This window comes from Coregonus lavaretus (assembly GCF_964263955.1).
Source record: "Coregonus lavaretus genome assembly, chromosome: 33".
NCBI classification, from domain to species: Eukaryota; Metazoa; Chordata; class Actinopteri; order Salmoniformes; family Salmonidae; genus Coregonus; species Coregonus lavaretus.
In genome coordinates this window covers 1,505,897-1,521,906 of record NC_140020.1, presented here as the reverse complement: position 1 = coordinate 1,521,906, position 16,010 = coordinate 1,505,897, and the positions used below count along the sequence as shown (strand labels likewise).

The 16,010-nt window shown below is 44.1% G+C and overlaps 1 protein-coding gene across 3 annotated transcripts in view; it reads left to right on the top strand.

The window, feature by feature from the left end:
* The window catches only part of LOC311108338 (homeobox-containing protein 1-like), a 47,763-nt gene that overhangs the window by 7,311 nt on the left and 24,442 nt on the right, over positions 1–16,010 (top strand). For all 3 annotated transcript variants that reach the window (XM_084150966.1, XM_084150965.1, XM_084150967.1), the window contains 4 exons: positions 3,906–4,553; positions 10,007–10,092; positions 15,253–15,363; positions 15,777–15,930. In XM_084150966.1, the coding sequence (XP_084007092.1) occupies positions 3,906–4,553; positions 10,007–10,092; positions 15,253–15,363; positions 15,777–15,930 (999 nt within the window). The remainder of the gene's footprint in view (positions 1–3,905; positions 4,554–10,006; positions 10,093–15,252; positions 15,364–15,776; positions 15,931–16,010) is intronic.

The following is a 16,010-nucleotide window of genomic DNA, read 5'->3' as shown; positions in this document are numbered from 1 at the left end:
GTACTACATGATTGAAATTGTTTAGGACTGTAGCTAGTAGCAGTTAGGTTCCAAGGTGTGATGGTTTAATAATGGTTTACTAGCCTACCCCTGACTCAGCCTAAATAGCAGCAGACTTTAAAAAAGCAAATTCAGGCTATACTGTAGTATGGTGGTTCTAGAACTAGGCTGTACTGTAGTATGGTGGTTCTAGAACTAGGCTGTACTGTAGTATGGTGGTTCTAGAACTAGGCTGTACTGTAGTAGTGTGGTGGTTCTAGAACCAGGCTGTACTGTAGTAGTGTGGCGGTTCTAGAACCAGGCTGTACTGTAGTAGTGTGGTGGTTCTAGAACTAGGCTGTACTGTAGTAGTATGGTGGGTCTAGAACTAGGCTGTACTGTAGTAGTATGGTGGTTCTAGAACCAGGCTATACTGTAGTGGTATGGTGGTTCTAGAACCAGGCTGTACTGTAGTAGTATGGTGGGTCTAGAACTAGGCTGTACTGTAGTAGTGTGGTGGTTCTAGAACTAGGCTGTACTGTAGTAGTGTGGTGGTTCCAGAACCAGGCTGTACTGTAGTAGTGTGGCGGTTCTAGAACCAGGCTGTACTGTAGTAGTGTGGTGGTTCCAGAACCAGGCTGTACTGTAGTAGTGTGGTGGTTCTAGAACTAGGCTGTACTGTAGTAGTGTGGTGGTTCTAGAACCAGGCTGTACTGTAGTAGTATGGTGGTTCTAGAACCAGGCTGTACTGTAGTAGTATGGTGGTTCTAGAACTAGGCTGTACTGTAGTAGTATGGTGGTTCTAGAACCAGGCTGTACTGTAGTAGTATGGTGGTTCTAGAACCAGGCTGTACTGTAGTAGTGTGGTGGTTCTAGAACTAGGCTGTACTGTAGTAGTGTGGTGGTTCTAGAACTAGGCTGTACTGTAGTAGTGTGGTGGGTCTAGAACTAGGCTGTACTGTAGTAGTGTGGTGGTTCTAGAACTAGGCTGTACTGTAGTAGTGTGGTGGTTCTAGAACTAGGCTGTACTGTAGTAGTATGGTGGTTCTAGAACTAGGCTGTACTGTAGTAGTATGGTGGTTCTAGAACTAGGCTGTACTGTAGTAGTGTGGTGGTTCTAGAACCAGGCTGTACTGTAGTAGTGTGGTGGTTCTAGAACCAGGCTGTACTGTAGTAGTGTGGTGGTTCTAGAACTAGGCTGTACTGTAGTAGTGTGGTGGTTCTAGAACTAGGCTGTACTGTAGTAGTGTGGTGGTTCTAGAACCAGGCTGTACTGTAGTAGTGTGGTGGTTCTAGAACTAGGCTGTACTGTAGTAGTGTGGTGGTTCTAGAACCAGGCTGTACTGTAGTAGTGTGGTGGTTCTAGAACCAGGCTGTACTGTAGTAGTGTGGTGGTTCTAGAACCAGGCTGTACTGTAGTAGTGTGGTGGTTCTAGAACTAGGCTGTACTGTAGTAGTGTGGTGGTTCTAGAACTAGGCTGTACTGTAGTAGTGTGGTGGTTCTAGAACTAGTCTGTACTGTAGTAGTGTGGTGGTTCTAGAACCAGGCTGTACTGTAGTAGTGTGGTGGTTCTAGAACCAGGCTGTACTGTAGTAGTGTGGTGGTTCTAGAACTAGGCTGTACTGTAGTAGTGTGGTGGTTATAGAACCAGGCTGTACTGTAGTAGTGTGGTGGTTCTAGAACTAGGCTGTACTGTAGTAGTGTGGTGGTTCTAGAACTAGGCTGTACTGTAGTAGTGTGGTGGTTATAGAACCAGGCTGTACTGTAGTAGTGTGGTGGTTCTAGAACTAGGGATGTAAAGTGCAAGCATTGATCAGATCTAGTCAATAGTCGTACATTACCGGCCAATGCCTCACAAGATGGAAAATGTGCTGCAGCCTGGTTATGATTCTATTGATCTCTACTACACTGAAATGCTTAGCCTATGGAAAACCAAACAGAGAAATGCTTAGCCTATAGGAAACCATACAGAGAAATGCTTAGCCTATAGGAAACCATACAGAGAAATGCTTAGCCTATGGAAAACCAAACAGAGAAATGCTTAGCCTATAGGAAACCATACAGAGAAATGCTTAGCCTATGGAAAACCAAACAGAGAAATGCTTAGCCTATAGGAAACCATACAGAGAAATGCTTAGCCTATAGGAAACCATACAGAGAAATGCTTAGCCTATAGGAAACCATACAGAGAAATGCTTAGCCTATGGAAAACCATACAGAGAAATGCTTAGCCTATAGGAAACCATACAGAGAAATGCTTAGCCTATAGGAAACCATACAGAGAAATGCTTAGCCTATGGAAAACCATACAGAGAAATGCTTAGCCTATGGAAAACCAAACAGAGAAATGCTTAGCCTATAGGAAACCATACAGAGAAATGCTTAGCCTATGGAAAACCATACAGAGAAATGCTTAGCCTATGGAAAACCAAACAGAGAAATGCTTAGCCTATGGAAAACCATACAGAGAAATGCTTAGCCTATAGGAAACCATACAGAGAAATGCTTAGCCTATGGAAAACCATACAGAGAAATGCTTAGCCTATAGGAAACCATACAGAGAAATGCTTAGCCTATGGAAAACCATACAGAGAAATGCTTAGCCTATGGAAAACCAAACAGAGAAATGCTTAGCCTATAGGAAACCATACAGAGAAATGCTTAGCCTATGGAAAACCATACAGAGAAATGCTTAGCCTATGGAAAACCAAACAGAGAAATGCTTAGCCTATAGGAAACCATACAGAGAAATGCTTAGCCTATGGAAAACCATACAGAGAAATGCTTAGCCTATAGGATATCAAACAGAGAAATGCTTAGCCTATAGGAAATCAAACAGAGAAATGCTTAGCCTATGGAAAACCATACAGAGAAATGCTTAGCCTATGGAAAACCAAACAGAGAAATGCTTAGCCTATAGGAAACCATACAGAGAAATGCTTAGCCTATGGAAAACCATACAGAGAAATGCTTAGCCTATGGAAAACCATACAGAGAAATGCTTAGCCTATGGAAAACCAAACAGAGAAATGCTTAGCCTATAGGAAACCATACAGAGAAATGCTTAGCCTATGGAAAACCATACAGAGAAATGCTTAGCCTATAGGATACCAAACAGAGAAATGCTTAGCCTATAGGATATCAAACAGAGAAATGCTTAGCCTATAGGAAACCATACAGAGAAATGCTTAGCCTATAGGAAACCATACAGAGAAATGCTTAGCCTATGGAAAACCATACAGAGAAATGCTTAGCCTATAGGATACCAAACAGAGAAATGCTTAGCCTATAGGATATCAAACAGAGAAATGCTTAGCCTATAGGAAACCATACAGAGAAATGCTTAGCCTATGGAAAACCATACAGAGAAATGCTTAGCCTATAGGAAACCATACAGAGAAATGCTTAGCCTATAGGATATCAAACAGAGAAATGCTTAGCCTATAGGAAACCAAACAGAGAAATGCTTAGCCTATAGGAAATCATACAGCGGGGGAAGTGCATTTGTTATTGCTCTTAAAGCATAGCAGAATGATTGAGAGCATCAGCTGCTGCTTTCAAGGTGACTGCTATTGCTGCTGTTCTCCCCTGTTCTCCCTCCTCCTCACTCTCTCCCTCTACCCCGTTCTCTTCCCTCTCCCTCCCCCGTTCTCTTCCCTCTCCCTCTCCCCTGTTCTCTTCCCTCTCCCTCCTCCCCGTTCTCTTCCCTCTCCCTCTCCCCTGTTCTCTTCCCTCTCCCTCCTCCCCGTTCTCTTTCCTCTCTCCTCCCCGTTCTCTTTCCTCTCTCCCTCATGCCTTCTATCCCCTTCACCTCTCACTTTATTTTTTCTCTCCCTCCCTCCCTCCCTCCCTCCCTCCCTCCCTCCCTCCCTCCCTCCCTCCCTCCCTCCCTCCCTCCCTCCCTCCCTCCCTCTCTCTCCCTCAGGATGTCTCATTACACAGACGAGCCTCGCTTCACCATCGAGCAGATCGACCTGCTCCAGAGGCTGCGGCGTACGGGCATGACCAAGCAGGAGATCCTCCACGCCATGGAGACCCTAGACCGGCTGGACCGCGAGCACGGGGACAAGTTTGGCCATCGCACCTCCTATGGGGGAGGAGCAAGCAGCTCTGTGTCAGACCCCAATTGCACCACCACCAACAACAACAACACTGCCTCTCTCTCTGCCGCCACCACCTCCTCTACATCATCCTCTTCCTGTGTTATTAATAATAATGCCACCAGTGGTAGTGGGAGCAGCAATGTTACCAACACCGCCCTGGCCTCTTCCTCCACCAACTCTACCGTGACACACACCCAGTATCTCTCACCACGCGGGGGGCTGTCCCCGTCCCCTAGCAACAGCTACGACACCTCCCCACCGCCCGGCCCGCCCTCCGCCATCCTGCCCTCCCCAGTGTCGCTGGTCACCATGGCGCAGAATGGGGGGCGGGACAGCCTGGTGGCGACGCCCAATGGGAAGCTCTCACCGCCGCGATACCCTGTGAACAGCGCAGCGGCCGCCAGGGCGTTCGGGTTCGAGGCCACGGAGGAGGAGCTGGACATCGATGACAAGGTGGAGGAGCTCATGAGGTCAGTGATGATGGGGTCAAGGCGGGGTCAAAGTCACACACCAGCCTATAGAGATCTAGCCTGAAATCCAGAACCCTTTTTTGTGCTAACTTTCCACTCCTTGTACTCCGTGTCATGCCAAACATAGGAGTGGCAAGGATTTGGCATGATATGGAGTACAAGGAGTGAAATGAAAGATTAACAGAATGGTACCCAGGCTAACAGGGATCCTATTCAATATGTAATTTTATACAGCAGTCCACCACCATCAGGACTATATCAAATCACACCTAAAAAAGCATGACAACATTTAGGCTACCACTTTCACGATTAAGGCTGTCTTGCTGATCTGATACAACACAGCCTCGTTTGACCATCCTGATCCTGAGCTTAATGAACCGATTGAGAGCCCAGCGGTCAGGCTAACAACCACATGGCAAATTTGACAAAAACTGAAAGAACTGTGCAGATACAAAGAATTACAGTAAAATCTCCCTCAGGTTGCGAGAGACAGAGACCGAGACAGAGAGAGAGATTCAACTACACATACTGTACATTTTGTTTCATCACAAAACCGGAGCGCAACATCTGTCTGAAGTCCACAAAGCAAATATTCCATGTAACAATCAGTTACATGACCTGCAGCATGGTCAAGCAACTTAACGTTTCACAGTTCACTGACTTAGAACCACGGCGTTACCGCAAGTCATCACAAAGACAACAGGATCACTGCCTCTGCTATTCCAGCACCATTTCAACTTCAACATTTAAACATCATCAAATCTAAAAGGCTATGGCTGCATCATGGTATGGGTATGCTTGTAATCGTTAAGGACTGGGGGACTTTTCAGGATAAAAAAGGAAATGAATCGAGCGAAGCACAGGCAAAATCCTAAAGGAAAACCTGGTTCAGTCGGCTTCCCACCAGACACAGGGAAATTAATTCACCTTTCAGCAGGACAATAACCTAAAACACAAGGCCAAATCTACACTGGAGTTGCTTACCAAGAATTGAGTGAATGTTCCCGAGTGGCCGAGTTACCGTTTTGACTTAAATCGCCTTGAACATCCATGGCAAGACCTGAAAATGGAGCTTGAAGAATTTTGAAAAGATGAATGAGCAAATATAAATACAATCCAGGTGTGGAAAGCTCTTAGACTTACCCAGAAAGACTCACAGCTGTAATTGCTCCAAAGGTGCTTCTGCAAAGTATTCACTCGGGTGGGAATACTTATGTAAGTGTGAGAATTCTGTATTTCATTTTCAATAAATGTGCAAACATTTCTAAAAACATGTTTTGACTTTGTCATTATGGGGTATTGTGTGTGTAGATGGGTGAGATTTAAAAAAAATATTTAATCCATTTTAAATTCAGGCTGTAAAACAGCAAAATGTGGAATAATCCAAGGGGTATGAATACTGAAGGCACTGTATGTGATAGTGGAAACACAGGTCCATATTTTACACAGCAAACTAATGTTATCTGTGGCCCAGTTGGTAGAGCATGGCACTTGCAACGCCAAGATTGTGGGTTTGATTCCCGCTGGGACCAACCATTTGAAAATGTATATACTTAAGACTAAGTTGCTGTGGACTTTAAAAGGGTCTGTTAAATCGCATATGTTTAATTAATATATATATATATTGCTCAAAAAAATAAAGGGAACACTTAAACAACACATCCTAGATCTGAATGAATGAAATAATCTTATTAAATACTTTTTTCTTTACATAGTTGAATGTGCTGACAACAAAATCACACAAAAATTAATCAATGGAAATCAAATGTATCAACCCATGGAGGTCTGGATTTGGAGTCACCCTCAAAATTAAAGTGGAAAAACACACTACAGGCTGATCCAACTTTGATGTAATGTCCTTAAAACAAGTCAAAATGATGCTCAGTAGTGTGTGTGTGGCCTCCACGTGCCTGTATGACCTCCCTACAACGCCTGGGCATGCTCCTGATGAGGTGGCGGATGGTCTCCTGAGGGATCTCCTCCCAGACCTGGACTAAAGCATCCGCCAACTCCTGGACAGTCTGTGGTGCAACGTGGCGTTGGTGGATGGAGCGAGACATGATGTCCCAGATGTGCTCAATTGGATTCAGGTCTGGGGAACGGGCGGGCCAGTCCATAGCATCAATGCCTTCCTCTTGCAGGAACTGCTGACACACTCCAGCCACATGAGGTCTAGCATTGTCTTGCATTAGGAGGAACCCAGGGCCAACCGCACCAGCATATGGTCTCACAAGGGGTCTGAGGATCTCATCTTGGTATCTAATGGCAGTCAGGCTACCTCTGGCGAGCACATGGAGGGCTGTGCAGCCCCCCAAAGAAATGCCACCCCACACCATGACTGACCCACCGCCAAACCGGTCATGCTGGAGGATGTTGCAGGCAGCAGAACGTTCTCCACGGCGTCTCCAGACTCTGTCACGTCTGTCACGTGCTCAGTGTGAACCTGCTTTCATCTGTAAAGAGCACAGGGCGCCAGTGGCGAATTTGCCAATCTTGGTGTTCTCTGGCAAATGCCAAACGTCCTGCACAGTGTTGGGCTGTAAGCACAACCCCCACCTGTGGACGTCGGGCCCTCATACCACCCTCATGGAGTCGGTTTCTGACTGTTTGAGCAGACACATGCACATTTGTGGCCTGCTGGAGGTCATTTTGCAGGGCTCTGGCAGTGCTCCTCCTTGCACAAAGGCGGAGGTAGCGGTCCTGCTGCTGGGTTGTTTCCCTCCTACGGCCTCCTCCACGTCTCCTGATGTACTGGCCTGTCTCCTGGTAGCGCCTCCATGCTCTGGACACTACGCTGACAGACACAGCAAACCTTCTTGCCACAGCTCGCATTGATGAGCCATCCTGGATGAGCTGCACTACCTGAGCCACTTGTGTGGGTTGTAGACTCCGTCTCATGCTACCACTAGAGTGAAAGCACTGCCAGCATTCAAAAGTGACCAAAACATCAGCCAGGAAGCATAGGAACTGAGAAGTGGTCTGTGGTCACCACCTGCAGAACCATTTCTTTATTGGGGGTGTCTTGCTAATTGCCTATAATTTCCACCTGTTGTCTATTCCATTTGAACAACAGCATGTGAAATGTATTGTCAATCAGTGTTGCTTCCTAAGTGGACAGTTTGATTTCACAGAAGTGTGATTGACTTGGAGTTACATTGTGTTGTTAAAGTGTTCCCTTTATTTTTTTGAGCTGTGTGTGTGTGTATATATATATATATATATATATACCGTAATTTTCGGACTATAAGCTGCACCTTTTTCCCCATTTTTCGACCCTGCGGCTTATATAACGGTGCGGCTAATCTATGGATTTTTACAGCTAACGGCCACTAGAAGACCTCCTAAATCTATGGATTTTACAGGTTACAGTCCACCAACTTTAACTCTATGGGCTCTATGACCGGTCCGCGCCCCCCACCTTTAAGCGGCGGGCTCCAGCAGGAAAAGCTGGAGGCCGGAAAAGAGTGAGACGGGTAGCGTGCAAAAGTAAAAGTGGAACCGAGAGTGGTACGAGAGACAGAACGAGAGACAGAACGAGAGCAAGACAGACAGACATTACGAGAGCGAGATGATTGAAATGTTGAAATGTTAATAAATGGGAGCTTCCTCAAGCAGCCATCTCTTTCCCGACAATCCCCTCTGTGCACGAACCCTTACATATGGTAATTAAACATTAAAACACCTGCGGCTTATAGTCCAGTGCGGCTTATATATGTACACATCATTCAATTTAGCTGCTGCGGCTTATACTCCGGTGCGCCTTATAGTGCGGAAAATACGGTATACAGTGGGGAAAAAAAGTATTTAGTCAGCCACCAATTGTGCAAGTTCTCCCACTTAAAAAGATGAGAGGCCTGTCATTTTCATCATAGGTACACGTCAACTATGACACAAATTGAGAAAAAATTTTCCAGAAAATCCCATTGTAGGATTTTTAATGAATTTATTTGCAAATTATGGTGGAAAATAAGTATTTGGTCACCTACAAACAAGCAAGATTTCTGGCTCTCACAGACCTGTAACTTCTTCTTTAAGAGGCTCCTCTGTCCTCCACTCGTTACCTGTATTAATGGCACCTGTTTGAACTTGTTATCAGTATAAAAGACACCTGTCCACAACCTCAAACAGTCACACTCCAAACTCCACTATGGCCAAGACCAAATAGCTGTCAAAGGACACCAAAAACAAAATTGTAGACCTGCACCAGGCTGGGAAGACTGAATCTGCAATAGGTAAGCAGCTTGGTTTGAAGAAATCAACTGTGGGAGCAATTATTCGGAAATGGAAGACATGCAAGACCACTGATAATCTCCCTCGATCTGGGGCTCCACGCAAGATCTCACCCCGTGGGGTCAAAATGATCACAAGAACGGTGAGCAAAAATCCCAGAACCACACGGGGGGACCTAGTGAATGACCTGCAGAGAGCTGGGACCAAAGTAACAAAGCCAACCTTCAGTAACACACTACGCCGCCAGGGACTCAAATCCTGCAGTGCGAGATGTGTCCCCCTGCTTAAGCCAGTACATGTCCAGGCCCGTCTGAAGTGCATTTGGATGATCCAGAAGAGGATTGGGAGAATGTCATATGGTCAGATGAAACCAAAATATAACTTTTTGGTAAAAACTCAACTCGTCATGTTTGGAGGACAAAGAATGCTGAGTTGCATCCAAAGAACACCATACCTACTGTGAAGCATGGGGTTGGAAACATCATGCTTTGGGGCTGTTTTTCTGCAAAGGGACCAGGACGACTGATCCGTGTAAAGGAAAGAATGAATGGGGCCATGTATCGTGAGATTTTGAGTGAAAACCTCCTTCCATCAGCAAGGGCATTGAAGATGAAACGTGGCTGGGTCTTTCAGCATGACAATGATCCCAAACACACCGCCCGGGCAACGAAGGAGTGGCTTCGTAAGAAGCATTTCAAGGTCCTGGAGTGGCCTAGCCAGTCTCCAGATCTCAACCCCATAGAAAATCTTTGGAGGGAGTTGAAAGTCTGTGTTGCCCAGCGACAGCCCCAAAACATCACTGCTCTAGAGGAGATCTGCATGGAGGAATGGGCCAAAATACCAGCAACAGTGTGTGAAAACCTTGTGAAGACTTACAGAAAACGTTTGACCTGTGTCATTGCCAACAAAGGGTATATAACAAAGTATTGAGAAACTTTTGTTATTGACCAAATACTTATTTTCCACCATCATATGCCAATACATTCATTAAAAATCCTACAATGTGATTTTCTGGATTTTTTTTTCTCATTTTGTCTGTCATAGTTGACGTGTACCTATGATGAAAATTACAGGCCTCTCTCATCTTTTTAAGTGGGAGAACTTGCACAATTGGTGGCTGACTAAATACTTTTTTTCCCCACTGTATATATGTGTATATATATATATATATTCAATAACACTATGGTTAGCCTAGTTATGCACTGTCGTGTGTGTGTACACAGGAGAGACAGCAGCATTGTGAAGGAGGAGATCAAGTCGTTCTTGGGGAACAGGAGAATCTCTCAGGCTGTGGTGGCTCAGGTCACAGGTCAGTAACACACACAAACACACTGTGGTGGCCCAGGTCACAGGTCAGTAACACACACAAACACACTGTGGTGGCCCAGGTCACAGGTCAGTAACACACACAAACACACTGTGGTGGCCCAGGTCACAGGTCAGTAACACGCACAAACACACTGTGGTGGCCCAGGTCACAGGTCAGTAACACGCACAAACACACTGTGGTGGCCCAGGTCACAGGTCAGTAACACACACAAACACACTGTGGTGGCCCAGGTCACAGGTCAGTAACACACACAAACACACTGTGGTGGCCCAGGTCACAGGTCAGTAACACGCACAAACACACTGTGGTGGCTCAGGTCACAGGTCAGTAACACACACAAACACACTGTGGTGGCCCAGGTCAGTAAGACCTTGAAGCTTCCACTATAATTGACAACCCCTCCCACAACAAGGCTCACACAGCAATCAGATTTATGTCAAACGCAGACATCAAATTAAATAGAATAGCCTTTGTTTAACTAGACATATCTAGGCAGTAGTGATAGCGGCAGTAGTGATAGCGGCAGTAGTGAAAGCTACATTAGTAATAGATACATTAGTGATGTATATAGTCATAGCTACATTAGTGATGTATATAGGCAGTAGTGATAGCTACATTAGTGATGTATATAGGCAGTAGTGATAGCGACAGCAGTGATAGCGACAGCAGTGATAGCGACAGCAGTGATAGCGACAGCAGTGATAGCGACAGTAGTGATAGCTACAGCAGTGATAGCTACAGTAGTGATAGCTACAGTAGTGATATAGACAGTGATAGCTACAGTAGTGATAGCGACAGTAGTGATATAGACAGTAGTGATAGCTACAGCAGTGATAGCTACAGCAGTGATAGCTACAGCAGTGATAGCTACAGCAGTGAGAGCTACAGCAGTGATAGCTACAGCAGTGATAGCTACAGTAGTGATAGCTACAGTAGTGATAGCTACAGCAGTGATAGCTACAGTAGTGATAGCTACAGTAGTGATAGCTACAGTAGTGATAGCTACAGTAGTGATATAGACAGTAGTGATATAGACAGTAGTGATAGCTACAGTAGTGATATAGACAGTAGTGATAGCTACAGTAGTGATATAGACAGTAGTGATAGCTACAGTAGTGATAGCTACAGTAGTGATAGCTACAGTAGTGATAGCGACAGTAGTGATATAGACAGTAGTGATAGCTACAGCAGTGATAGCTACAGCAGTGATAGCTACAGCAGTGATATAGACAGTAGTGATAGCTACAGTAGTGATATAGACAGTAGTGATAGCTACAGTAGTGATATAGACAGTAGTGATAGCTACAGTAGTGATAGCTACAGTAGTGATAGCTACAGTAGTGATAGCTACAGTAGTGATAGCTACAGCAGTGATAGCTACAGCAGTGATAGCTACAGCAGTGATAGCTACAGTAGTGATAGCTACAGTAGTGATAGCTACAGTAGTGATAGCTACAGTAGTGATAGCTACAGTAGTGATAGCTACAGTAGTGATATAGACAGTAGTGATAGCTACAGTAGTGATAGCTACAGTAGTGATAGCTACAGTAGTGATAGCTACAGTAGTGATATAGACAGTGATAGCTACAGTAGTGATATAGACAGTAGTGATAGCTACAGTAGTGATATAGACAGTGATAGACAGTGATAGCTACAGTAGTGATAGCTACAGTAGTGATAGCTACAGCAGTGATAGCTACAGCAGTGATAGCTACAGTAGTGATAGCTACAGTAGTGATATAGACAGTAGTGATAGCTACAGTAGTGATAGCTACAGTAGTGATAGCTACAGTAGTGATAGCTACAGTAGTGATAGCTACAGTAGTGATAGCTACAGCAGTGATAGCTACAGTAGTGATAGCTACAGTAGTGATAGCTACAGTAGTGATATAGACAGTAGTGATAGCTACAGTAGTGATATAGCCAGTAGTGATAGCTACAGTAGTGATATAGACAGTAGTGATAGCTACAGCAGTGATAGCTACAGCAGTGATAGCTACAGCAGTGATAGCTACAGCAGTGATAGCTACAGTAGTGATAGCTACAGTAGTGATAGCTACAGCAGTGATAGCTACAGCAGTGATAGCTACAGCAGTGATAGCTACAGCAGTGATAGCTACAGCAGTGATAGCTACAGTAGTGATAGCTACAGTAGTGATAGCGACAGTAGTGATAGCGACAGTAGTGATAGCGACAGTAGTGATAGCGACAGTAGTGATAGCGACAGTAGTGATAGACAGTAGTGATATAGACAGTAGTGATATAGACAGTAGTGATATAGACAGTAGTGATATAGACAGTAGTGATAGCTACAGTAGTGATAGCTACAGTAGTGATATAGACAGTAGTGATAGCTACAGTAGTGATATAGACAGTAGTGATATAGACAGTAGTGATAGCTACAGTAGTGATATAGACAGTAGTGATAGCTACAGTAGTGATATAGACAGTAGTGATAGCTACAGTAGTGATATAGACAGTAGTGATAGCTACAGTAGTGATATAGACAGTAGTGATAGCTACAGTAGTGATAGCTACAGTAGTGATAGCTACAGTAGTGATAGCTACAGTAGTGATAGCTACAGTAGTGATATAGACAGTAGTGATATAGACAGTAGTGATAGCTACAGTAGTGATAGCGACAGTAGTGATAGCGACAGTAGTGATATAGACAGTAGTGATATAGACAGTAGTGATAGCTACAGTAGTGATAGCTACAGTAGTGATAGCTACAGTAGTGATAGCGACAGTAGTGATAGCGACAGTAGTGATAGCGACAGTAGTGATAGCGACAGTAGTGATAGCGACAGTAGTGATAGCGACAGTAGTGATAGCGACAGTAGTGATAGCGACAGTAGTGATATAGGCAGTGATAGCTACAGTAGTGATATAGACAGTGATAGCTATAGTAGTGATAGCTACAGTAGTGATATAGACAGTAGTGATATAGACAGTAGTGATAGCGACAGTAGTGATAGCGACAGTAGTGATAGCGACAGTAGTGATATAGACAGTAGTGATATAGACAGTGATAGCTACAGTAGTGATATAGACAGTAGTGATATAGACAGTAGTGATATAGACAGTAGTGATAGCTACAGTAGTGATATAGACAGTAGTGATAGCTACAGTAGTGATAGCTACAGTAGTGATATAGACAGTGATAGCTACAGTAGTGATATAGACAGTAGTGATATAGACAGTAGTGATATAGACAGTAGTGATATAGACAGTAGTGATATAGACAGTAGTGATATAGGCAGTAGTGATATAGACAGTGATAGCTACAGTAGTGATATAGACAGTAGTGATATAGACAGTAGTGATATAGACAGTAGTGATATAGGCAGTAGTGATATAGGCAGTAGTGATATAGACAGTGATAGCTACAGTAGTGATATAGACAGTAGTGATATAGGCAGTAGTGATATAGGCAGTAGTGATATAGACAGTGATAGCTACAGTAGTGATATAGACAGTAGTGATATAGACAGTAGTGATATAGGCAGTAGTGATATAGGCAGTAGTGATATAGGCAGTAGTGATATAGACAGTAGTGATATAGGCAGTAGTGATATAGGCAGTAGTGATATAGACAGTAGTAATAGCTACAGTAGTGATATAGCGACAGTAGTGATATAGACAGTAGTGATATAGACAGTAGTAATAGCTACAGTAGTGATATAGGCAGTAGTGATATAGGCAGTAGTGATAGCGACAGTAGTGATATAGGCAGTAGTGATATAGACAGTAGTGATATAGACAGTAGTGATATAGACAGTAGTGATATAGGCAGTGATAGCTACAGTAGTGATATAGGCAGTAGTGATATAGGCAGTGATAGCTACAGTAGTGATATAGGCAGTAGTGATATAGGCAGTAGTGATATAGGCAGTAGTGATATAGACAGTAGTGATATAGGCAGTAGTGATATAGACAGTAGTGATATAGACAGTAGTGATATAGGCAGTAGTGATATAGGCAGTAGTGATATAGGCAGTGATAGCTACAGTAGTGATATAGGCAGTAGTGATATAGGCAGTGATAGCTACAGTAGTGATATAGGCAGTAGTGATATAGGCAGTGATAGCTACAGTAGTGATATAGACAGTAGTGATATAGGCAGTAGTGATATAGGCAGTGATAGCTACAGTAGTGATATAGGCAGTAGTGATATAGGCAGTGATAGCTACAGTAGTGATATAGCCAGTAGTGATATAGGCAGTAGTGATATAGGCAGTAGTGATAGCGACAGTAGTGATATAGGCAGTAGTGATATAGACAGTAGTGATATAGCCAGTAGTGATATAGACAGTAGTGATATAGCCAGTAGTGATATAGACAGTAGTGATATAGACAGTAGTGATATAGCCAGTAGTGATATAGGCAGTAGTGATATAGACAGTAGTGATATAGCCAGTAGTGATATAGGCAGTAGTGATATAGACAGTAGTGATATAGGCAGTAGTGATATAGACAGTAGTGATATAGACAGTAGTGATATAGCCAGTAGTGATATAGGCAGTAGTGATATAGACAGTAGTGATATAGACAGTAGTGATAGCGACAGTAGTGATATAGGCAGTAGTGATATAGACAGTAGTGATATAGCCAGTAGTGATATAGCCAGTAGTGATATAGACAGTAGTGATATAGACAGTAGTGATATAGACAGTGATAGCTACAGTAGTGATAGCTACAGTAGTGATAGCTACAGTAGTGATAGCTACAGTAGTGATAGCTGCAGTAGTGATAGCTACAGTAGTGATAGCTGCAGTAGTGATAGCTGCAGTAGTGATAGCTACAGTAGTGATATAGACAGTGATAGCTACAGTAGTGATAGCTACAGTAGTGATATAGACAGTGATAGCTACAGTAGTGATAGCTGCAGTAGTGATAGCTACAGTAGTGATAGCTACAGTAGTGATAGCTACAGTAGTAATAACTACAGCTGTGTGTAGAGTCACAGGCAGGTGACAGTAATACTATATATTGGATGTGTGTGTATCTCAGTTAGCTATAGAAACTACTGTATACTATATATCTATACTGTGTGTTTAGAGTCTTACTGGCAGGTGCACTATTATTGGGTGTTAGGACTACTGCCTCTCTAACCTGGTGTGTGTGTGTGTGTTCCAGGAATCAGTCAGAGCAGGATCTCTCATTGGTTGCTTCAACACGGCTCTGACCTCAGTGAACAGAAGAAGAGGGCTTTCTACCAGTGGTACCAGCTAGAGAAGACCACCCCAGGTACTCCTGTGTGTAACATCCTTGTCCTCTGCTGAATCACGTTCCTCTATGGAACTCTGCCAAATTACTCAGCATTAACTTCACACTTATTATGGAGAGACTGGCTGCCTCTACCCAACCCAAACTAGTCCCCCCACACACACACACACAGTCCTTCTCAATCCCACCTCTAGTACGGCAGGTATCACGTTGGGAGTCCCTGAGGAATACCGCTCCAATGCTGGGTCCTATTCATTTCAGCAAAAGGTTTCAAAACATTCTACATTTTGGGATGAAAACAATTGTTTCTATTTGGAAGGAAGTTCAGATAGTACCTCCTTTTTCTGCCTCTTTGGTTTAATTTGGTGTCTAGTGAATACGAGACATGTTATAAAGGTTGTGACTTAATACTTTCCTGCTATTGGCTCTTCCAGGTGCCACTCTAAACATGCGCCACTCCCCCATGGCTCTGGAGGAAATGGAGTGGAGACAGACCATGCCCCCTCTAAGCAACGCCCCAGGAATCTTCCGGCTACGCAGAGGAAGTCGTTTTACCTGGAGGAAAGAATGTCTGGCTGTGATGGAGAGGTGAGGACAGAGGAGTGAGGACAGAGGAGTGAGGTGAGGGGGGAGAGCGCGGGGGGAGGGGAGGAGAGGGGAGAGCGCAG